General features: G+C 34.0%; 1 protein-coding gene across 1 annotated transcript; it reads right to left on the bottom strand.

Annotated features, from left to right (window-relative positions):
• Positions 1-434: 434 nt before the first annotated feature.
• On the bottom strand, positions 435-23,989 carry prkag3b (protein kinase, AMP-activated, gamma 3b non-catalytic subunit). The gene is made up of 13 exons (XM_056464748.1): positions 23,876-23,989; positions 19,952-19,994; positions 16,767-16,879; positions 16,459-16,540; positions 13,135-13,193; positions 10,355-10,400; positions 10,216-10,270; positions 10,002-10,128; positions 7,514-7,679; positions 7,379-7,416; positions 5,600-5,746; positions 5,328-5,501; positions 435-696 (listed from the first exon to the last, which is right to left on the bottom strand). The coding sequence occupies exons 1-12, from the start codon at positions 23,891-23,893 to the stop codon at positions 5,385-5,387; spliced, it is 1,011 nt and encodes a 336-aa protein (XP_056320723.1). The 5' UTR covers positions 23,894-23,989; the 3' UTR covers positions 435-696; positions 5,328-5,384.
• Between the last annotated feature and the right edge of the window lie 1,505 nt (positions 23,990-25,494).

The raw sequence follows: 25,494 nt of genomic DNA on the forward strand, positions 1-25,494 counted from the left end.
TAACGACAAAGCCTTAATGTTGCATTGTTAAAGTATTCTTATTAACTTGCGTCTTTAATTACAGAAATCACAACAATGGTGTGAAGTGCCTTTAAAATATATATTAGAAAATATTTCAGCTGTGTAACGCTTGGTTACTCAAGAGTTCATGCATTAAACTGTCCTGTTAATGTGTATTGTGAATTGTATTTAAAAATACTGTTTTGATTGGAGTAGAGGCTTATTTATCAGCTGCGGTCATGTGACTTTTGAAGCTGCCTAAATATGAATTCTGAACAGCTAAAGTTATACTTACTGTGTGTTACACTTGTATCAGATGGGAAAAATAAAAATACTTAAAATTTTCATTTCTATTCAGTTGAACAAACACTGTCAAAACATCTTGAATGGCTTGGGGTGAGAGAATAATCAGGAAATGTTGGGGTGAACAATTTATTTAAATTTCTAATAAAGTCTTAACATTATTACATGCTAAATGTCTGCAGTTTTATCTCACATAGAATTTGCATGATACAAATGATTTTGTGGCAATTGTTTAATAAATTATACATATATACACAAGTAAAATTTCCAAATGAGATTAGACATGTTTAGAGTGATGAATAAAATCCCAAAGTGCCACCAGTATTACACATATTTACACTTTCTGTCTTCGAGTATTCGACTTCATGGCTCATTTTGGTTTGTGACAAAAATCTGAAGAATAAACAAACATAAGAACAAGCATTAATCTTCATTAATATTTGATCTACGCTAATGTCCATGCAGAACTTTTATTATGTAACAAATATTTGAAAGACCTGAACGGTTTATGCACTCTTAAGCAAACATTGTACTCTTTACCTGATGACACAACAGATAAATACACTCTTAGCAAAGTCATTACTGAGGCCGTATCATTTATAATTTATAATATATGATATATAATCTGTAAAGGTGTAATATGAACCACAAAGGAACTAATGCGCAACCACTCAGGGTAAATAAGGTATAATGGTGGAGCGTCTTAAAGTCTACTGCTCTAGTGGCAAACTTTGTTGTGGTTGTATAACCCTCACAAGCATAGTACATTTCACTAAAAACAATTATAAAAAAGTTTAACATACAAATGAAAACAATCCCTGGCTACATGGATCTTAAAAAAAAAAAAAGACAAAAATGCTGCATTATGCATGCCAGACTACTTGGCGATGCCTAAACAAACACAATATCATAGTCAATAATTGTTTATTTTCACTGTTAAGTATTTATGCTTCCCTATACAGGATTTTGCACATTTCTGCATCATACAAATAACAGATTTTGCATATCCACTGTAATATATAATTTTCAAACTTTTGCTTTCACAATCAGGACTAAAACATACAAGAGAAGTGTGGAGTGTGAATATTAGGTTCTCCTTAATATTATGTCTGATTGTTATTAGAACACATGTAAAATCTGTGAAGTGCAGACAGAAGCAAAGTAATGAAAGTTTCCTTCTGTTAAACTCTGAACTAACTCTATCATTCAGCATCTCTTTCAAAGAGCTTTGGCTGAATGACAGTTGTGATAATGTCACACAATGTGTCCAAGGGACCATTCACACAGAACGTGTATCTGCGCAATTCCATACAAATGTCAACCTTGCCATAAAAATATAAACAAATAATGTTTTCACCAAAATAGCAAGACCCTGTCTAGGTTTTTTTTTGTGTAGGCTTGTATTTAACAGTACACTAAAAATACTCAAAAATCTCTCTGTCAATGTTTTCAAGCAATTATATTTGGTTTACCAAAGTCACACAAGTGGCATTTTCACATCGGTCAATTCCATAACAAAGCTTTTTCTTTTTAAATCCAAAAAATAAAATAAATCTAATTTTTTTTCCATAGTGAGCCAACTCTTATACTTTTGATTAGCATTGTTTCTCTTGGGTTGTGCAGCTTAATTCACAGAATTTCAACAAAGTATGTTATATACTGTAAACTCGCAGACTTTTTTGTCACATCCATAACGCATGTTAATTTTCCTCATTTAAAATATAAAAAATGTTTACAGATTGATATTTTTCTGATTCATTAACTCTGTGGTTATTTGTTTTGGAAAATGTAATGTTAACATATACCTACTATGTGAATTTATGTTTTACATTTTTACTGCAAATGTCACATCCATAACGCTGGAACTGCTTATTTGCATTTAAAACAAATGGTCAAAAACAACTTATTATTAGTAAAAAAAACAAATAAATACATTTTTAAAAGCACTGCGGGATAGAAAATTGCATTGAAATGGAAAAAATGTGCCCTAAACCTGCTCAGCATCTGTGGGAATTCATTGTTGTTGTAATAGAATAGTAGTGACAGGAAATTAAGTTTGGGAGAGTGGGAATTGTCTACAATTCGGGACACCTGTAGCACAAGGCAATACATGACAGCTTCTTGGATTTGTGTGACATTTGCTTGATTTTACAATTGTGGAACTGTAAAACTTTGGAAGGAAGTACTGTCTGTATTAGAGATCTGCGCGGGACTGAATTTTTAGTCCCGCTCCAACCTGGTTTTATTCTGCACCCGACCACTCCCGCTGTATATTAAGCTTTTGTTCCCCCCGCTGCCTGACCTGCCCCGTTTTCTACCCGACCCGACTGTTCCCGCTAAATTTAGATCAGATTTTCAAAATCTCATGTTAAAATTTGGTATTACCAAAAGAGAGAGATAACAAATAAAAGTGTAGGCTGTGCAAGGATTATAGGGTAAATGTCAGTTTTGTCTGCCTCTTTGTGATGAGACCTGAGTGAGACCTGCCTTAGGCCTCATTCAATACAAGCGACTCGCAGCAGCAAAGCGTCAAGCGACTGTTCATTTCAACAAAGAGCGAGCAACTTCCAGCGACCTCCATCTACGCAAGCAACCGTGACCGTTGGCAACCAGGTGGGCATGTCGAGCGACACAACAAAGTTGCGAATGATGAGAAACTTTTAACTTTATACAAATGAAGAGCAACTTTCTTGAGCGACAGCCAATAGGAGCACCAATATAACTCACGTGATCCTCTCTCAGCTCGCTCAGAGGCCGATGGTATTCATGCTGTATAGACCTACACAGACCTGCGATTGCAGCAGGTCACCACTCAGAGTGACAGGCAGCTACGAAGTTGCTGCTAGTCTGAATGAGGCATTTACCAGGGACGTGTGGTGAGGTTTGTGGCTGGTGAGGCACTGACTCTTTTAGAATCAGATTTACAAACATATCCACTCAATATATTTACCAACTACCGATTGTGTTTCATATAGCATATCAGCATTATTTCTACACACATAGCAGAGTCCAGACAGCCTATGACAAGCGACATACAGCACCACTGTAGATGCCCGCTCTCTCTCTCTCTCTCTCTCTCTCTCTATGTCTCAGGAACGCTATATCGTTAGACCGGCTGATCCTGTTTAAATTACAGAGTTACCAACCGCTACCGTGTTTTGTTCGGAAATTTGGGGAGCGTTTCCCAAACAATGATGTTACTCGCGGCTGAACTATCATATTGCGATGCATACTTTGGAAAAAGAACGATGTACTGACGAGTGTTTCCCAAAACCCGTAGTTTCTCTATCGCAGATCCATCGTTTGACCCACGTTAGTTATAACGTAAAACGCCCATAATGATGCTCTAAATGGGGTGATTACAACTTTTTTAGAGAAGAACCCCATCATTTCTTTGTGCAAATTATATTGGTTTACATGCACATGCATTTAAAAACAAATCCAATATTAGTTTTGGTAAAAACATGCACTCGTTTTTTATATTAATTGAAATATAATGTAAATGGCACATATAGGGCCTGTGTTTCCTTTACAAATATTATTGAGAACATTACATATTCTATTCTAAAACATAAAATCACTAACAAAAGCTAACATGTATTCTAATATCATATTTAAATCATATAAATAAATAATTAGGCTATTTATTAAGAAATGAAATTTAATATTTATTGTTTATTATTTATTATTAAATATTATAATATTTATTTATTTATTATTTAATATTATTAAAAATCCTACTTTAATAATAATAACAATAATAATAATGATGATGATGGTGGTGAAGATTATTATTATTATTATTAAGTAGGATATTGTTTATTTATTTTTTTAAAAGTCTACTTTTACTATTTGACACATGTAAACCACTGCAGAAATGTGCTAACCAACAGGCCCATGTCATATACAGTACAGATACTTAATAAATAACCTACTATAAATCAAAAGCATTAACATATGCTATGCTTTTTTGTTTTTACAAGCTTTGGAGATGTAACAAATTATGCTTTTAAATAACAGGTCACCTATAGCTTTCATCATGAGCCACGGCTGTGTTCAAAAGAACATCAGTGTTTTCAAAGTGCACTGTGAATGGAGCGCAATTGTAAACATGAAGATTGCTAAAATTGAACTGTAAAAATACTTTGAAAGCAAAATACACCTCAGAGTGATGACTTTAATGATTTTTTTTTTTTTTTGATGTTTGAATGTTAGAAATTTATAAACTAATAGGGCATAGGAGGGATAAGTGGCAATAGAACACAGCCAGGAACTGTGTTTCTAACTACAGCTCCAGAGGTGTAGTTGCAAGCATACAAGTTTGCGACGCAGTTTGCGAATGTTCGTTGGAACGATGGATTTGGGAAACGGTAAATCAACGAACTATGTTTGTAACAACGGAACTTGCCACCTTAGTTGGCTAACGATGGATTTGGGAAACGCACCCCTGGCTGAGTCCTGCGGCTCCTGCGGTACAGCCGTGAGAATGCAGACCTCTAGTCTGTATACTAAACATGTTAAACTCATGAGTGTGAAGTTTTCACAATTTTGCTTTTGCAGCTTAAATGGAGATATTTTTATAGGCATTGTTTACCTCCAAATTTAAATAATTTATTCACTCTTTACTTGTTCAAAACCCATTTGTATTTATTAATTCTGTTGAACACAAAACCAATTGACCATTTTTTTTCTACCATGGAAGCCAATGGGTGCCAACTACAGCATTGAAAATATCCTCTACTGTATTAAACAGATAAAACAAACTCAAAGGTTTAAAACTACATAAAGGAGAATACACAATCAGGTAATTTTCATTTCTGGGTGAACTATTCCTTTATAAGCTTGTGTTTTTTAGACTCGCAACATGCAGATATGATGCAAACAAATGGACAAAAAGATAAATAGAGTTTTAAGTTTTTCATGTGAATGTACCATGATAGTATACATAGAGAGGTGTGTTCAGAAACAGAGGGACTTTTTTATCTGAAGGATTAATACAGCAGTCAGCAAACAGCTCTACCTACCTGCTGTAAGAGGATCTGAAATGAGTGTCATGATGGAAACAGTGCCCTCCACTGGTGTCAAGAGAAGAGTGCTTCAACGCCTGCAGGAGTCAAGACCAATGCCTGAAGCAAATCCGAGAGCGAGACGATTCCCCTCACCACATCTTCTGTGTCCACCAGCACTAGACGGTGAACCTGACATAAAGAAGTCGGCGACATGAAGAAGTTCTTGAACGCCATTACATAGAAAGACTGGAGAAATAAGATCACATGGAAACTCTTTGTTCAAAGACCTCTGCCTCAGCAATGCGATCGATGACGGTTTCGAGGGTTTCGTGAGGGTAACACTTCAGCACCCCTTCAATGCAACACCAGCGCCCCTGAATGGCCTCCTGCATCGTCATGTTCAGATGGTTGTAGGTTTTCTGCGCAGCCAAGTTCTGTTAAACAATCAGCAAAATGTAATGCAGATGATACCAACGTTCAATTTAATATACTGGATGTATTTTTTTTGCATGTATCAAGTGTTGATTTTGTTTTCTTTTGTATTTGTGTCATTTGCAACACAGGCTCATTGTGAATTCATACCCCTGTATACATTTCTATAGAACACGAGTTATGTAGCCAGGAGGTATTTATGGCTGGATTTCGTCTTTCAAACGAACGCTACTGGGTGGTGTGATGCCGCTGTTCCATTTTGCGCTACCAGCTGACCGCTTACCTCCATGTGGACAGCTTTTTCGCTTTTACCAGTTTGCCCAGTAGCTCGCCGTGTACGTTGGCGAACTTGTGAGGCAGAGCGGAGTTGACCATGATGACGAGCTTCAATTCCGGTGAAAAACGGTTCAAGAAAGCAGGTAAGACAAAAACAAAACGCAAAAATATCAAATAAACAAGTAAATAACAGGGTGACAATGGGGTAAGATCTGAAAACGTGGTAAAAATCAAGCAGCTTCTCTTTTTTTGGATTGCTCTTGAAAACACTGTTGGTTGGGTTTAGGGAACGGGGTGATCGGGTTAATCAGTGCTTTGGAAAACATTATCGTTTGGGTTTAGGGAAGGGCGTGGTTGGGGATATCAGTTGTCGGTCGGTCAATCAGTCAGTCAGTTGACAGTGACCTCTGGTGGATTTACACAAGAACAGCAGGAACGAATGCTACTCGCGAGAGAAATTTGAAATCTGAAAAAGCATACACAGCAGCCTCTGGTGGATTTACGCAAGAAGAGCGGCCACGAACGTCACTCGTGAGAAAAACTTGAGATCTGAAAAAGAGTACACATTTGCCTCTGATGGATTTATGCAAGAAGAATGTCACGAATGGCACTCGTGAGAGAAATCTGAAAAGGCATACATAGCATACTCTGGTGAATTCGTGAAAACAAAAACTGCAAAAAAAAAAAAAAACTACCTATTGGGAAGCAATTCAGTAATGTACAGGGTGGGTCATTTATATGGATACACCTTAATAAAATAGGAATGGTTGGTGATAGCAATGTCCTGTTAGTGGCACATTAGTATATGTGAGGGGGCTTGTAAATAACCAATGAAACAATAAAGTTACGTTAAAACCAAGCACACTATTGTTTTTTCTTGTGAAATTCCCAATAGGTTTATTAAGGTGTATCCATATAAATGGCCCACCCTGTATACAGGGGTACATATCCATAAAGAGCCAGGGTTGGTAATTTGTGTATCTCTTTACATAATAAAAAAATTACTTTAAGTTAAAGTTTTTTGACATGATTTTCGCATGCAGAATTGTTGTTTATTACACAAAGAAATACATACATTACATGATGCTGTAACACCTTAGGTCACAATTCTCAGTTTTAACAAACCATTAACTAATATTACTAGCTTAATAAACCACCAATTAGCTGTTTATCAATAGTTAGTAAGGTAAAAATTGGGTTTAAGTTTTGAGTAGGATTAGGAACGTAAAATAAAATCATACTTTATAAGTGCTAATAAAAGGTGAATAGTCAAGTAATAAGCCAGTTGTTAATTGTATGAATTGTGACCTAAATTAAAGTGTTACCCATGATACAAGTGTAAATGTGGGTCTACGTACAATGACATCAAATCTGGAGTAAAGTGCCACAACTTTGCCTAAAGAGAAGATAAAATCTCAATGACCACTCTGAAGTAAAAGGTGTGCAATTCAGTTGGCTTCAGAAAAACTAATTCAAACAGCTACGCGTAGTACCTTGCTCATTGACAACGGGTAGAGCTGAAACCCGTCGCTCTACAAATATCGTTAAAGCATCATAAACAGTTTCTGTCTCCTTGACAGTTGCAATGCTCTTGAAAGTTCCGATTTCCACTTCCTCAATCCGCTTCTGTAAGAATCGTGGCTTTGGGATCATCGAGCCCTGAGATTCACAAATCAAATGTTCATCATTAAACACACAGTTATGGTTTAACTCATTGTACTATGATACACATTAAAAGTGCCAAACATACACTTAAAGTAATTTGTAGTCATTCTGGATGTTAACAATCTGTAATTTTTAACAAGATTACATATTTCATTGGCTAAATGATGGCTAATTTGACAAACCCTCATGTAAGTTCATTTTAGTAGTGGGTTAGGGGTGTGCCTCAAAAAGATAGTTCACCCAAAAATAAAAATTGACTAACCATTTACACACACTCAAGTGGTTCTAAAGCATTATCAGTTTCTTTCTTCTGTTGAATATTAAAAGAAGAATGCTGAAAACATGTCACTTCCATAGTAGGAAAATCAAATACTATGGAAATCAATGGTTACTGGTTTCAAGCTTTCTAAAAAATATCTTTTGGTGTTCAACAGAAAAAAAACTCATAAAAGTTTGGAACAAGTATGGTGTAAACAGTAAATGATGATATAATTGTTCATTTTGGGGTGAGTCATGCCTTTAATGTCTTTTTTTATTATTTAAAAGCATGATTTGTACATTTTCATACAAATCACAATTTAAAAAATAGACATATTGTAATTTTTTTTTTTTTTGAGACTGGGATGTAAGAGTTAAAGAGGTGGTCCACTACGATATCATATTTTAAACTTTAGTTGATTCGTAGTGTAGCTGTGTGAACATAAACATCTCTAAACATCTCTAAATGTTAGCGGATCAAAGTTCAATGCAAGGGGAGACATTGACTTTTACAGAGTTGGCTTAGTGAACGAAGTTAGGGGACTACAAAAGTACATACAAGAAATACAAACGGGCTAATGATGTCATAAACCCTTTAGGTTATGCACATACACCCTGCGCAGTGAAGGGGGCGTGACCAGAGGTGCTGTAATGTTATAACAGAGACGCATCCTGGTGAAGCAGAGCTGATCTGTGAATCACAGCACATTATGTTAGCTGACCAATCACAGCCTCTTGAGGGTGGGTCTTTAGAGGAACTAAGAAATATGACAGTCATTTTCAGGTTAGCTGTGTAGCTGAATATAATCAAAGTAGGATATTTGAAAAAATAACGTGATTTTCTACAAATGAAACATGAGCACAGATTGCTTTGCATCTTATAAACACAACCAAGCCTTAAAAATACACTCTGGACCACCCCTTTAAGTTTTTTTGTGAGCTAATATGACAATAGTTTATAATGACATCTAGGCTGCATCATTCATACTACATAGAAAGTACTTTTCTAACAGTCCAGTAAATTCAAATCCAAATATAGTACCTACTAGAGTAAAATGTGATTATTGATGCAGCTCTAGAATGAGTATGCAGCATCACACAACTTGAAAAGAAGTCAGTATAAACCAATGAGATTTCAGTTGGTTAACAGGGTTAACAAATAACTTTGCACCTATATTGTGTATATTCTTATCAAAATGGATATTTTGCCCCTGAAAATTGTACAAAAACGGTGAATGTGACAGCTTACATACACATAAAAGTCACAAGACTCCAATAATCTCAAACTGTTTTTGTCCCCCGAACTTGACAGTGAGTTAACTAAACTCAAATGACTCCACATTCACCAGATTTCAACCCAACCGAGCACATTAATGCTCTCATGTCAATACTGACTACAATCTTTTAAGAAAGTTTACAGCACCTTGCTGAATATGTGCCACAAAAAAACTAAACCATTCTGAGGGCATAATGGGCGTCCAACCTGGTACTAACAAGATGTACCTGATAATATATGACTGGAGCCACTATTTCATGACAATAGACCCTTTTCATAAGATAGTTAAGATGCATTTAACATTTCATATGCATTTGATATAATATTTTTTAAAACACAGAACTACATTTATAAAGCTATACTTTGTATTTTATCATCCTTGCATCAAATGAAAAAAACAACAACAACTAATTAACAATTATGTGGGGTGTTTCTAATGCAGTGTCTATGGGCAGGGCAGTAAATTTGACGTTCTCTCTTCTGGCTGCAGTTATCAGCCTCACACTATTATTTTTATTTTCCTTTTTCTGAAAGTCTTGATATCACCAATGTTGAGTTTTCCTTTTATTATTTGAGCAAATAGAAACACAAAAAATTATTTAAATCGCTGCACTTTGTTTACCCAGCCAGCTATGATAACATTTGGTGCTAAGAAACCCAAAAATATGAATAGAGTCCACAGACATCATTAAAACATTAGTACTACTCATCAATTAATGCAATTATGAAAAATGTAAATAAAAAAAAAATCTGAAATAAATTAAAAGATAAAAAGCTCTTACAAAGATGTGTAAGAACTTGAGGATGCGTTTATGTGTGAGTATGTGGAGGACATTCCCCGTTTCTGGATCGATGACAGGTAGCCGGTGAATCTTATTCTTCAGTAAGGAATATATGGCTTCAAAGAGGCTGTGAAGAGAAAACACATTCATCTGTTACTAGAAAGATGGAAGAATAATGAAGGATAATAAAGTGGTGTAGAGATCCTGGTTTTACCTGGAGTCAGGGGTGATGCTAATCAGGGAGGTGACGGAATACTGTAGATAGGTCTCTGAAAGAGGAAACAAACACAAGTCTTTAAAACACTACCATGTGTGGTGATTTGCAAATTTGTCCTCAACAAAAAACACAACACCTCTCCACGTTTCAATCTTGTGTTCCTCCAGCTCATAGATCTGAACCTAAAATGGAAAAAATGAATGTGATATTTGTTCATTTCAGATTTCTAACTCTCAATTTATTGATTCATTTTGAATAGAAGTCTGTTATGCTTCCCAAGCTTGCATATTGTTTTTAAAAACAAATACCCAGAAAAAAATTATATTGTGAAATTAATGCAATTGACTCTTGTAAATCAATGCTCAAATTTCAGCCTCAATACTTGAGTCTTCAGTGTCACATGATCCTTCAGATCATTTATTTGAAAGAGAAACATTTTCTAACATCAAAAATGTTAGTTTGATCTATTCAATATGTCCTTTCTGAATGAAAGATATAAATAAATAAAAAATTGAATCTAAAAAGTATTGATGAAAGCAACTTTTAAACAGGAGTGTACAAGTTAACCAGATATCTAGTTGTCCATAGACTGTCGCTTTGTAAACTGTTCCACAAATTCTATTTTTATATTTGCTTTACTCGCAGCATTTTTGGAATTATTATAGGGCCAATACATACTGTTATACATTTCTGAAGTAGTGATGCATGCCACAAAAGCTTAGTGTTATAACCTTTTTAAAAAAACTTTATATATATATATATATATGGGGTGACGCAGTGAAGTAGTACTGCGCGTAGGTAGTGCTGTCGCCTCACAGCAAGAAGGTAGCTAGTTCGAGCCTCGGCTGGGTCAGTTGGTGTTTCTGTGTGGAGTTTGCATGTTCTCCCTGTTTCCCTGGGTTTCCTCCGGGTGCTCCGGTTTCCCCCACAGTCCAAAGACATGTGGTACAGGTGAATTGGGTAAGCTAAATTGTCCGTAGTGTATGAGTGTGATTGAGTGTGTGTGGATGTTTCCCAGAGATGGGTTGCAGCTGGAAGGGCATCCGCTGTGTAAAACAAATGCTGGATAAGTTGGCGGTTCATTCCGCTGTGGCGACCCAGGATTAATAAAGGGACTAAGCTGACAAGAAAATGAATGAATGAATATATATATATATATATATTATATATATATGTATTAGTAGTAGTAGTAGTAGTAGTAGTAGTTTTCAGCAATATTCAGTACAAACCTTCAAAACTATCCCCAGTCTCCCTTACATCATAGGTCTCAAACTAGATTCCTGGAGGGTCGCAGATCTGCAGTTTTGCTCCTACCTTAATCAAACACAGCTGATCCAACTAATTAAGGTGTTCAAGACTACTAAAGACTATTAAGCAGGTGTGAGTTGGAGGTGGTTGTAGCTAAACTATGCAAGGCTGCATAGCCCTCCAGGAATTGATTTTGAGACCACTGCCTAACATATAAAGACACAGTATGTAATTTTCACCACTAGAAGGTGCATATTTACAACAAACAAAGACGTATTTTAATGAGATGGTGACTAGTATTTTGAAAAGCATGAAAAATGTATTCAATTATATTTATTGCCAGGAAAATATATCATATGTATAAAAAAGTAGGTGATTTGCAAACCAAACTCCTAAAACAAACTAATAACAGATTTTTAAAAAATTACTTATTTCTTGGAATTTGAACATTCTTCGAAACATTTGGCATAATGCAAGTGCATGAGCCAGTAAAATAAATGTTGTAAAATAGTTTTTTTGGATTTTGAAATGAATAAACCTTACATATTTTGACTTTAAATGTGGAAGAGAAATATTTAAGAACATCAAAAATTTGATCTATTCAACGTGTCTTTTCTGAATAAAAGTTATAAATAAATAAAAATTATGAATATAAAAAAAAATATTGTAAAAACTTTTGAACAGTAGTGTATAAGTTAATTGTTCCATAAATTCTATTTTTATATTTATTTTACTCAACATTTATGTGAATTTAGATGAGGCTTATACATTGCTGAAGTATTGGTGCATGTCACAAAAGCTTAAAGTGTTACAACCTTTTTCTTATTAAATATACGTAATATTAGTCATGTTTCAAAACTATCCCCAGTATCTCTTAAAGACGCAATAAGCAATTTTCACCACTAGAGGGTGCAAATTCACAACAAACAAAGGTGTATTTTGAAAAGCAAGCGAAATGTATTGAATTTTATTTTTTGTCAGGAAAATATGATATGTATTTAAAAAGTGGGTGCTCTGCAAACCAAACTCCTAAAACAAACTAATAACAATTTTAAAATGTAGCTTATTTCTCTTAATTTGAACATCCTTTAAATCATTTGGCATAATATAAGAGCAGTGAGTAAAATCAATAAAGTGTTTAGGCATGGGCCGGTATAAGATTCTGACGTTATGATAACCTTGGATAAAAATAAAAGTATTATGATAACTGCTCTAAAGAATATTCTTTTTAAATGTCTGGGTAAAAAACAAAACTTTTTTCCCCTTTGAACACAATGTATTTTATTTTGAGAAACTTTTAAAATATTTTGGAGCAGTAAACATGTCAGGCTGAATAATTCAAATGAATCATTGACTTTTGCTGTCTTCGTTAGGTTCCAAAAAACAGATTTCTTCACAACTTAAAACAGCATCTTTGAATATCTTTTCTGCTGGAGATACTGTTGTCTTTAAAAACAAAAACAAAAAAGTAAATAAAAAATCCTACACATACCTTAGGAACAGTATGGCAGACAATTTTGGTGGTTTTAAAACTTTGAGTTTTTCAAACCGTGGTATATCTATAACTGTGGTTATCGTCCCATGGCTAAACGTGTTCTTTGGATATTTTAATGAATAAATCTTACATACTGTGACTTTAAATTTGGAAACAAAAACATGCTAGTTTACCAATGGAGATTTGTAGTAACGATGGAGAATGTTGATAAAGTCCGTAATGGTAAGCATCCCTGCAAAGACACAAATAGTACAGAACAGAAATGTGAACACGCAGCTTTAAACTCATTTCAATTCAGATTCAACAATTAATTCACACAAGCATATCTAAAATTGACCAGACAGCTCTGCATTTAAATGAAGTTATTAAGCAAATCACAGCTTGAAATTAAAGTATCAAGAAGGCTATCATTAGCATAAACATACTAAATGTCACTATGTGCTGAAACAGGAACGCGCTCCTGTGCCCAGGTTTCCTTTCAGTAGGAGGATATGCTTTCTCACTAGCATGGCTATTATTACTCCTAGAGAAGGTTTAGGGGATTAGAGCTTTACCCTGCCATTTCCCACCAGACACCACGTCCCCCAGAAGCCACACTAAACTTAGACGCTGACACCGGTGGAGAAGATGAGGTGCTGAGTATTATCAATCAAAGCTGTGTCAGCACAGGCATTCATGTACAGTATGTATACATGATCAGACACTTGTACAGCAATGTTTTAAACGGCTTTTTAATGTTTTTTTTTTTCCTGAAAGTCTATTATGCTCACTAAGACTATTCACTCTCAGAAAAAAAAGGTACACGGTGGTAAAAATAATGTTCCTAGAGGAACAGTTTTGTACCTTTGTAAAAATAGTATCGTATATGGTACAGAAAAGACCTCTTATGATACTGTTCTGTGCCTTTTATGGTACAATTGAAATGAAGGTACACAGTTGTTCTCATATTAAAGGTACATAAGTGTTGGACAACTCTTTCTTTATTACAATATGTATCAAAATAAATATGACTGGAAAGGCAAAGTGATTTTATGAATAATTTCCATATTAAAAAATGAAACATCATTTAAAAGCATACGTTTAAAGAAACCTAAACACTAATTATTAAGTTCTATAATAAAATAATACAAAACAACTGGTAAAAGTTAAAACTACATGTATTGTAAACTAAACGTTTAAGGCATTTTAAATGTTTGGTAAGAATTTTTGACACTGTTAAGGTACAAAGTGTCTTGTCACTGTAGTGGTACCTTCATGGATCAGATTTGTACCTTTGATGAAGGTACAATATTGTATCTGCAGGTTTTAAAAACCAAAGGTACATTTGGGTTTCCCACAGTACAAATCATGTACATAAAGGTACAAACTGTAGTGCTACAAATTTGTTTCTTTGTCTTAAGGTACAATTCTGTCCCATAAAAAGATAATGCCCCAGTGACAAGGCTTGGTACTTTCTTTGGTTCAACATTGTACCATTTTTTCTGAGAGTGTATTTATTTGATAAAAAATGTAAATAAACTCAATAATAATGTGAAATGTCATTACAATTTATAAGAATAGTCTTTTTATTAGAGTTTTAAAATTAAATTTTAGACAACGCTAAATACTAAAATTGTGTTGGCTAAAATGAAATAATGGTCAAACAACAAAAAGATTTCTTTTAAATTGTAATCAAATTTCACATTATTACTGTATTTGTTTTTACATTTTAACTTCTAAGTTTAATTCACAAGCATAAAAATGCTATATTTAGTGGAATAACTTCACTGATTTTAATATTACTTGATCATAATAAGTTCAAAAGAACAGTGTTGACCTGAAAACATTTTACGAGAACTATTTATAAACACACTTTGATGAATCATCTTCAAATGAAAACGTTCAATAAAAAAAATTAAAACTCTTATACAATTTAAAACAGTTTGATAATATTTCATTGGTAACAGTTTATGCAATTTCTGTTAAGTAGCTGGTTAAATATAAGTTAATAATATCTACATGTACGACAGCAAAGATGCGTTATTGAAATGAATAGTTTGGTCAAACAACAATAAAAATAACATTTTCATACAATACAACAACAAACACTAGATTTCTTTTTAGTTATACAATTTTTAGTAGCAGTTAAAGATTGCAAAATTGATCAATAATGCTGAGTAACAAGACATTAAAAATTTATTATTAATTTATTATTATTAATTAATATATAATTAATATGTGATATATATATATTACAAAAGTCAAAAGGTCCCAAAAATGACCCAAAAATGAAAATCTGTCAACATTTACTCACTTTACTTTAGTTAGCTTTTTTTAGTTTAATGAACACAACAGAATATATTTTGAAGAATGTTGGAAACCTGTAATTATTGACTTGCATAGTATTTGTTGTTCCTACTATGGCAGGGGAGACCAACATGGAAAATCTAGGTTGCTGCTGGAAGTTGGGTTAGTGAGGCCAGCAGGGGCGCTCAACCTGTGGTCTGTGTGAGTCCTAATGCCCCAGTAAAGTGAAGGGGACACCAAACTGTCAGTAGGGGCTGTCTTTAGGATGAGATGTTTAACTGAGGTCCTGACTCCCTGTGGTCATTAAAAATCCCATGGCACATCTCGTAAAGAGTAGGGGTGAAACCCCGGTGTCCTGGCCAAATTCCCTTTGTCAGCCCTTACATTTCTAGCCTCCCAATCATCCCCATCCACCGAATTGTCAGCATTACTGTCTCTCCACTCCGCCAATAGCTGGTGTGTGGTGAATGCACTGGCGCCGTTGTCCTGTGGTTGTTGTCGCATCATCCAACTGGATGCTACACACTGGTGGTGGTGTGGCGAGACCCCCTATCATGATTGTGAAGCACTTTGGGTCTATGGCCATACACAATAAATGCGCTATATAAAAACAGATTACTTACTTACTTACTATGGATGTTAATGGTTACAGGTTTTCAACATTCTTTAAAATATCTTTTAAGTAAATGATGACCCAATTATTTTTATGTTAACTATTTCATTAACTGTAATGCAGACCGATACTTTGTTCATTTCGCCTCAATCCTAACAGTCATCATAGATTTAGTTTAATGTAGCAGAGACATTTCTTGTTTGCTTATCTTAAACTTACAAGACATTTTAAATTTTGGTCAGATTTTGCCACATGCTTTTAAACTGTACAAATCTTTCTAACTGCATTTCATGAGTGCCTATGCTTACGTTTACTCAAAACCAGTGAAGAATCTGTCAAAAACATTGTATTATATCCATAAAATCAATATCACCAACCCATTTCCTATTCTACATGTATCAAAAGTTAAAATCTGGTTTAATAGGATTGCACATCCTGAAGCTTTTGGCGTATGTTGTAAATCCTGCTTGCTTTTCTTAGATTTATGGGTTAAGATATTGTTGTGACATTATAAGATTTCAGTAATCTGATGCAGGCTCGCAGCAGGGCCAGTGACACTTTTGTCAACAGACTTGGCATAACTCAAACATTTGCTCACCTACAAAACACTGCAGCTTGTCGTCCCACAAAGGTGCCGCTCTCACCCCGTTTGCAACAAGAGCGAAGAATGCCTTCTTCACCTGTACACATCATCACATATTTCAGCAATTGCGCTCTGGAAAGGGTGTGAATATTTTTGATGCAAGTCAATCTACTCAAAGACTTTAGTATAGGACGTTGCATAAGCACTTAAGCTGGGGGTGTCTGGTTTTATTCCTGGAGGGCCATGATTCAGCAGGATTGAGCTCTAGAAACGTTTAGGCATGTGTTTTGAAAGTGGACTGCACAATCGTGACATGAGTTCACCTGCAGGGTTGTGTCAAAGACCACAAGTTTGGAGCTGGTTGGAATGGCGTCGTAGCAGCAGTGACTCATGAAGAACTTGGCGTACACGTCAGCATCAGGGTCTTGGAGAGGCCCTAGAGAGGGAGACAGAGAGGGAGACCCCTGCTGCAGGTCGGTCAGTCTGCTGACAAACTACAGTCCTGATACATGCGTGTTATCTTATGAACACTACAAGACTAACATCGCTACTGGAGCTCAAGATGGTTAACCCCCAAGCATCTCAAAGAACTTGGGCAAAGTCAATTAGTTTAGACTTTTTTAGTTTTAATAGCTTCCTTAATCTGAGGCATTCTGAACTTTGCTAGTTTTTGTAAGTTTGCCATCGAAACACACACACACATACACAGAAAAAAAAGAGGACTCGACTTCAACAAGGTTATGTTGTAAAATAAAACGTTGATTTTGTCTTTGTGCCAAAATATGCATGATTTATTATTATACAAGCTTTTTAATTATTATTTGTCCAATAAAAATAACAATTAAAGTATTTATTAAAGCACAATGCCAAAATGCCATTGAAAACAATTTACTTTTTGCTGTTATTTTTTATTTTATTTTTTTTCACAATCATAAACCAACAGATTTTAAGGGTTTGGACTTACTGGAATTACATATTTTTACTGATGGAAAATAAATATTATATGGAGCATAAAATATGCATATTTTGCATAAAAAACATTCTGAAGAACTTAACAAATATGAAAAAAAATTAAATTGAGGTATTGTTTTTTAAAAAAGTGATATGGCATTTGTTTAAAAAAAAAAAGTTAAAAAAAAATGGGATCATATTGTACATGAGACCTTTGTGCCCAAAAGTGTTCACACTTGAACACATAAGAGCTACTACGCAAAGGATGGTTGAGGGTTAATTATTTCATTTAGCAATCATTCACACTTGTCATTTAAACAGTTTACATTTACATTTACATTTAGTCATTTAGCAGACGCTTTTATCCAAAGCGACTTACAAATGAGGACAAGAAAGCAATTTACACAACTATAAGACCAGCAGTGAACAAGTGCTATAAACAAGTTTCAGGTGTGTAAAGTCTAAGTAGCTAAGCATTAGTAAAATTTTTTTTTTTTTTTTTTTGAGAGAGAGAGAGAGAGTACAGTTAGTGGTATAGCCAGAGAGGCAGTTAAGATTAGGAAGGAAAGTGGAGACTAAACAGTTGAGTTTTTAGTCGTTTCTTGAAGACAGCAAGTGACTCTGCCGTTCTGATGTAGTTAGGGAGTTCATTCCACCAACTGGGCAGATTGAATGTGAGAGTTCGGGAAAGTGATTTCTTCCCTCTTCGGGATGGAACAACGAGGCGACGTTCATTCACAGAACGCAAATTTCTGGAGGGCACATACAACTGCAGTATGTGAGTGAGATCAGATACGAAGAAGCAAAGCCAGAGGTCCCTTTGTAAGCAAACATCAGAGCTTTGAATTTGATGCGGGCAGTAACTGGCAGCCAGTGCAAACGGGTGAGTAGCGGAGTGACATGTGCTCTTTTGGGTTCATCAAAGACCACTCGTGCTGCTGCGTTCTGAAGCAGCTGAAGAGGTTTGATAGAATTAGCTGGAAGCCTGGCTAGTAGAGAGTTGCAATAGTCCAGTTTGGAGAGAACAAGAGCTTGAACAATGAGTTGAGCTGTATGTTCAGATAGGAAGGGTCGGACACAGTTAAAAAATAGTTCAAAAAGGAGATTTTTTTAAATTGAAGATTGTATACAGCAATACAAAAAAAACAAAATAGACTTATTTAGTGAAAAAAAAGGTCAAAAAAAAAAACTATCAATGCAAATATAAGTTACGTAGACGAAGCTTATACTTCACACTTGTGACATACCGTATAAGTCATGGACCTGTGAGGTTCACAGAAATAGTCATATGTCATAGCTCCAGTTACCCCCCCAAAAAAGAAACAAATAGAGATTGATTACAGCGATGGTAAAAATGTCAAATGCACCATCCCTCTGTCAGCAACAAGCTATCTTAGGTAATACAATAAAAAAGGTTACATTTCTACAGCTATACAGAACTGTATACAGCTCTTTAAAAATGGTCCATTTGGCAAAATTTGTCACCATATTTCTCTGCCACAAATGGTTATGAGGGGTATAAACGGAGGTCGGAGGCAGCTCCAAGTGCATGAGACTTGAGCTACAAATGGGTGGGCCTTCGAGCTCCAAGTGGGCTGCACAAACCAGGAGTTTTATTTATTTATTTAATATTTTATTTATTTATATTTATTTTAAGTCTTGTACATGACACAAAGTCCAATATTGTGCTTTGTGAATGTCTACACCTACCCCATTACTAAACCCAACCTCACAGTAACATGATGTGTTTTATTAATATCTGCTCCACCTACACCACCTAAACCCAATCTACTTGTGGTTACTTAGAGGTCACCCAATCTACTTGCGGGGTAATCCCTCCCACTTGTAGGTCTCCAGGCGGCAGCGAGACCTACTTGCCCCATTTGGTGAACTTTTAGCCTACCAAAAAAAATTGTTTGTGACTTAATGGAAAAAACACTGAAATAATAATAACAACAATAATAATAATGATAATAACAACAACAACAATAATAATAATAATAATAATAAGTTTAGTAATTAAAAATGAAAATACAAAATACATATTTTTAACATCATAAACTTACCCTTACTGAAAAAAATCTGTTCTTAGTAATAATTATTTTGATAAAAGTTCAATATCGGCTGTTTATTGTTTTATTTTAAAGTACTTATAAAGTGTTGCATCCCTAACGCTACCTAACACCTAAACCGAACTATTACCTTAATACATATTAATAAATAGTTTGAGTTAAAAGTCAGTTAATATTTTATTAATAGCAAGGATTTTACCTTAACATAAAGTGTGGCCATTAATTCTAATAATCAGTTTAATAATCAAAACTGGGAGAGTATAACTGCAAGGAGAGCCAACAAAGGGTCTTTAACCATTACTTCAATTTTTAATTAATCATTATCAGTTTAACAATCAACGTCAGTCTCAGAGATGTGCATAAGCTACATATCTACAATATTTTAAAATGTGTCAAATAAACAAGAGGATAAAATCAGCAACACTTGACTTAAGCTGAATTTGAGACTGTTGCTATTGTAAAAAAAAAAAGATACTGATAGATACCTGTCCTCTTCATGGTGAGCCCCTCATCCTCCATAAATGGGAACTAAAACAGATAATACAGATTTTAATTAAGAAAACCGGATACAAAAAAAGCAGTCAAATGAAGTGAAGAGGACATGGCATAATTTTGTGTAGCTTATACTTTAACCTGCTTAAAATTATCAGCATCAGAGTCAGCTCGCCGAGTATTTTGTCACCATATTTGGTTTTGGTAACTAAGCTACAGTTACTGATTAAACAACAGTTAGTTCCAGTGCTTGAATTTGATCGATTGTTCTGTTGCTGGACACACAGGGGAGATGCATTTACAATTATTAAACCATGTAAGCTTTCACTTACATAACATAAATTAGCCTCCTCAGTAATCGTGTTATTTGGCAGTAATTGGAATTCTTCAGTGATTTATTAAGCAGGTAACTACATAACACCAGCAGATGGCGATAAATTACTGAATCCTTCATTTAACCCAGAGTTTCAAAAACACTCATTTATTTAGAAATGATGGTGGTTAGGCACGATTTACTTTAATAGAGGAATAAAATAAACCAAGCAGCTCTAAAGTTTGTCTGCAATCAAAGACACTTTTTTAGCTCATATGCTGAACTGTTTAAAATAAATAAATAAATAAATTAATTAATTAATAATTTAATTAATTAATAAATTAATAAATAAATAAATTAATTAATTAATTAAAATTTTATTAATTAATAAATTACTTAACAATTTAATAAATAAATAAATTAATTAATTAATTAATACAATTATTAATTAATTAATTAATTAATTATTAAAGCACACTAGCAATTATGCCATTGATCTGAATAAAGCCATGGCGGTATTAGATTTTTTACTACACATATCCAAAAGAATTACAACAGCGTCAATTGAGTGTTTGAAATAACTTCTTTCTGTAAAGTGATGTGGTTTCTTATTGTAGAATAAGGGAGAAAATGTTATTATTTTATACTACTCTATACAGTGATAAAAGCTGATTAGCATTACACTGTGAACGCACATTATCCCTAATGAAACTACTTAATCTGAACATCATAAAAATACTGATGCAATTGTGTGTCGATTCTCTTCAAATTTCATAACATGTCAAAACATTTCTATCGATTAATAATAATAAAACACATGCAAACATTAGGTTCTTCATCATCATAAAAATAATAATAATCCTGGATGAAGTAAAGGATTATGAACATCTGACCAGTTGCTCTTGCAGCATAAAGCCAGACAGGCTTATCAGCAGTTGTAATTTAAAAGACTAAAGTGCTTTATTTTGCTAAAACACAACTATTACATGGGTACTAATCACAAATAATAATAATACTACTTTAATAATTTACTAGAGCTTTAATTAAACTAAGCTTTTACTAAGAAAAATGGCTGGATGCAGTCTACAGTAACCTTATATTATTATTAGACTGCAGCTCTGCACAAGAAGTTTGGCCAGAGAAGAAATGGTCGTGCAGAACTGAACCTGGTTTCTCTAGGTTTTTCCCTTCACTTTTGTCAATTGGTGAAGTTTGTTCCTTGCCGCTGTCGCCACTGGCTTACATTGTTCGGGACTTGTGGAGCTGCGCATCGATAGATTTGCTCTTCAGTGTTTGGACTTTTAGCAGTGAAAATTAAACCACACTGAACTGAACAGAACTCTGAAAACTGAACTGAAACAGTTTCAACTTACTATAATCTACTATGTTAAGCTTCGTTGACACAATCTACATAATAAAGCACTATAGAAATAAAGATGAATTGAATTGAGATAGGCATGGTGGGCCAGTATAAGATTCTGACGGTTTGAAAACATCACAGCTCCACGGTTTTGTGATTACTACTCTAATATAAGTTCTTTTTAAAAGTCTGAGCAAAAAACAACCCCTTTTTCCCATTAATTGCAATACTGCACTGTTCAGGTCTACAGCATGCTTGGATGTTAGTGCATTAGTTTTCATATGTTTTCAAAAATCCTTTACATATACATTACATATGCCTTAGGAACAGTATATCAGAACATTTTAGCGGTTTTAAAACCGTAACTTTTTTAAAACAACGGTAAACCTTGAAACCAGTTATTGTCCCATGCCTAATTATTATTCCATTGCAAAATGGCGGTAAACATTCCTGGACATACCCCATCGAGTCAACTGACAAATCAGACTGTATAATCAGAATCAAGCATTCCAGAGATATTTCTTTAAATATTGCGGTTATTACAAACAGCTATAATTGTGTATGTATATAATGTATCTTGGTATATTCTTTTCCTAAAATGAGCATTTTTTCTCAGCCTCCTATGTTTATGTTCAGTTACTTCACTTTAAAGGCAATGAAAAGAACTTATTCGTCACTATACAAGTAAAATTACTAAGCCTACACACAGGACTCTGAGAAAAATGCTCATTTTAGAAAAAAAAAAAAATCAAACAGCATTTAAAGGTTTTTGCATCTAAACTCTTCAAATATTGCCTGCAGTCTTATGACAACAAATAAATTAAGTTGAACTTAACATTCCTCATATACTGTATTACCAATTACAGCTGCAGGATATTAGGAACATTTAACATTGCAATTTTTTTATTTTGCGATATACATTGCGATATGAATACAATTTAACCAGATCACTTAATAATCTCTATTTGGAAAAAATATATAATGTTAGATTGATTGGGATGATTCTAGCAGTGGAAGTGCATCTCCATACAATCTAATAAACAGAAAATTTTTGGGGCCCTTTGACACATTTTTGTTGTGGTCTGTGCTATTTGAAGTGCATTTCTGTATTTGTGAGTATTTTCATGCATAATTTATAAATACAATCAATACAAAGATACAATTGAAATAAAGTGTTTTATCATTTCCTAAGTCTTACAGTATTTAAGTACATTAACTGAAGGATTAAAATAAAAATAATTTAATAAAATTAATCGTAGTTAAGGACACAAACTGTACAATCTCTTATACCTAAATGCTTTTAAAGTCATTATACAATCACAGGCATCAAAAATTCATGTAAATGATGAATTACAATACAATAATGTGACTATTGCGAATGATATGGATGTTGAAACGATATATTGTGCAGCCCTACTATCAATATATATTTCTGCAGAATAATGAAATTCTTAGTTCATGTGGAGTTCATTCATTTTCTTTTCGGTTTAGTCCCTTTATTAATCTGAATTTGCCACAGTGGAATGAACCACCAACTTATGCAGCATATGTTTTACGCAGCGAATGCCCTTCCAGCTGCAACCCATCTCTGGAAAACATTCATACACACTCATACACTAAGGACAATTTAGCCACCTGTACCACATGTCTTTGTACTGTGGGGGGAACCGAAGCACCCGGAGGAAACCCACGCGAACGCAGGGAGAACATGCAAACTCCACACAGGAACACCCACTGACCCAGCCAAGGCTCAAACCAGCGACCTTCTTACTGTGAGGCCTGCATATTTATCCTGCACCAAATCTCTCAACTCTTTTGTTTCCATGCAATTAGATTTTTTTCTACAGGAAATAGACATGTAGTTAATTATTATTAGAAATAATGTTTTCGTGCTACCTACTGTACCTCAACCACACATTAAAGTTGATCTCCGCAGAGGCCTTGTCTCCGTGCACTGCTCAGACTATCCAAAAATAACCTCAAACATAAACAATGTGCAAAGCAACCAGAAAGACTTGTTATTCTTACTGTATGTTATCTGGTAAATCCACTATTTGACAACCAACATTGACACTTGCCTGAAGAGGAGGGGGGGGCAGTTTGTTTATAGACTTTTAGTTCTTTTAACTTTAGGAAACATATTAAGATAACGCTGATACAATAATGTGTTCATGTTCAATAAGCTGGCTGAACTGTTCCTGGACTATGACTCACTGTATGTACAGTTTGATCTCTGGGTCTTACCTCTGTCAGAGGGTCCATGGTTTTGGGGTCCCAGCATTAGCCGAACGCGTTCAGTGTTCGATCTGTCCTGAGCCGAGCATAACTTCAGCTGTGCTCCTGTCGCTGTGTGAAGAGTGTGGTCTAAATCAGGAGAGAAGCCGGCCCAGGCATGCAGAGGGCTGGACACAGAAGGGGGGGGGGGGAGAAACACTTGTAGCTGTGTATACATACAACACTCCTGTAAATAACTAAAATGCTGTATATAATTAGGTCAAATCTGTTTTGATATATCCCTCCATAAGAACACAGATCTGTGCAGTTTGGTGTGCAGTTTGTTGTACAGATTTACGAATATTTATGGCTCAGTACAGAAGAAAATATTCAGAGCTTTATAAACACACAATTTAATTAAAATCTACAGATAGTAACTGATAAATTGCGACAAAATAAATGATTAAAAGTTTATTTAGGATCTTTTAACATTGGAATAAAACACAAAATGATTTTACCTGCAGTGTCTTACCTTATGGCCTTTTCAGTATAATAGATACTACAGTAAATGCTTTTAAGGGTTTCTTTTATTGCTCTGACTCTACGTTTACATACGTCACATACTGTTTTTTAAAGATTTACTGCTGAATTTCCAACTCTGCAGCACTAAGAGCAGACTGTACTGTTTTATTGATATGATATTCTTAAGGTTTGTACAGAGAGATAATTTCCCAAGTTATATATGAACTTGAATATATGGAACTACAAAAAACCAAATGATTTAATCAAATAAGCAAAAATGTAACTTAAATAGCGGAGTATTTAAACATTTTTGAAAAAAAATCTAACAAAAAATTGATGCTTGCAATTAAAGGAATTGTGATAGCTTTTTACCCTAAAATTAAACGATCTCAGACTACTGTTAAAGAGAGTTATCGGTTCCCATTAGTTAGAAAAATATCTTATTAAATTAATGATAATATATATATAAATATAAATTATATATAAATTTAATTAATTAATATATATAAATATAATTATAAATATAAATATATATATATATATATATATATATATATATATATATATATATATATATATATATATATATATATATATATATTTATATTTATATTTATATATATTAATTAATTAAATTTATATATAATTTATATTTATATATATATTATATATATGAATATAAAAATATATATAAATAAATAAATATCTATATATTTATATATATATATATAAATTTATATATATATATATATATATATATATATATATATATATATATATATATATATATATATTTATATATATATATATATTTATTTATATATATATATATATATATATATATATATATATATATATATATATATATATATATATATATATATATATATATATATATATATATATATATATTTATTTATATACTCTCATATATACATATATATTTATATATAGCACTGCCACTTCCCAGCTCTATCTCCGTCAGGAGTGTTCCTCGAGCATATTTTGTTTTGACTCGTAAGGAGTCAACCCTGGCCACCCCTTTTTTGGCCCCCCTCCACTAGTCACCCTCCCCCCACCCCCCTGCTTCACTCTTTGCTCCAGCTGGAGCTCCCTAGCCTCTTTCA

This window comes from Danio aesculapii, chromosome 9 (assembly GCF_903798145.1).
Source record: "Danio aesculapii chromosome 9, fDanAes4.1, whole genome shotgun sequence".
Lineage (NCBI taxonomy): Eukaryota > Metazoa > Chordata > Actinopteri > Cypriniformes > Danionidae > Danio > Danio aesculapii.

Coding starts and splice junctions, on each gene's coding strand:
- prkag3b (XM_056464748.1), bottom strand. Junction 10,129..10,215: donor AGCATCACCCCTGACTCCAG/GTAAAACCAGGA, acceptor TTCTCTTCACAG/CCTCTTTGAAGCCATATATT. Junction 7,417..7,513: donor ACCCGTTGTCAATGAGCAAG/GTACTACGCGTA, acceptor TCTTCTCTTTAG/GCAAAGTTGTGGCACTTTAC.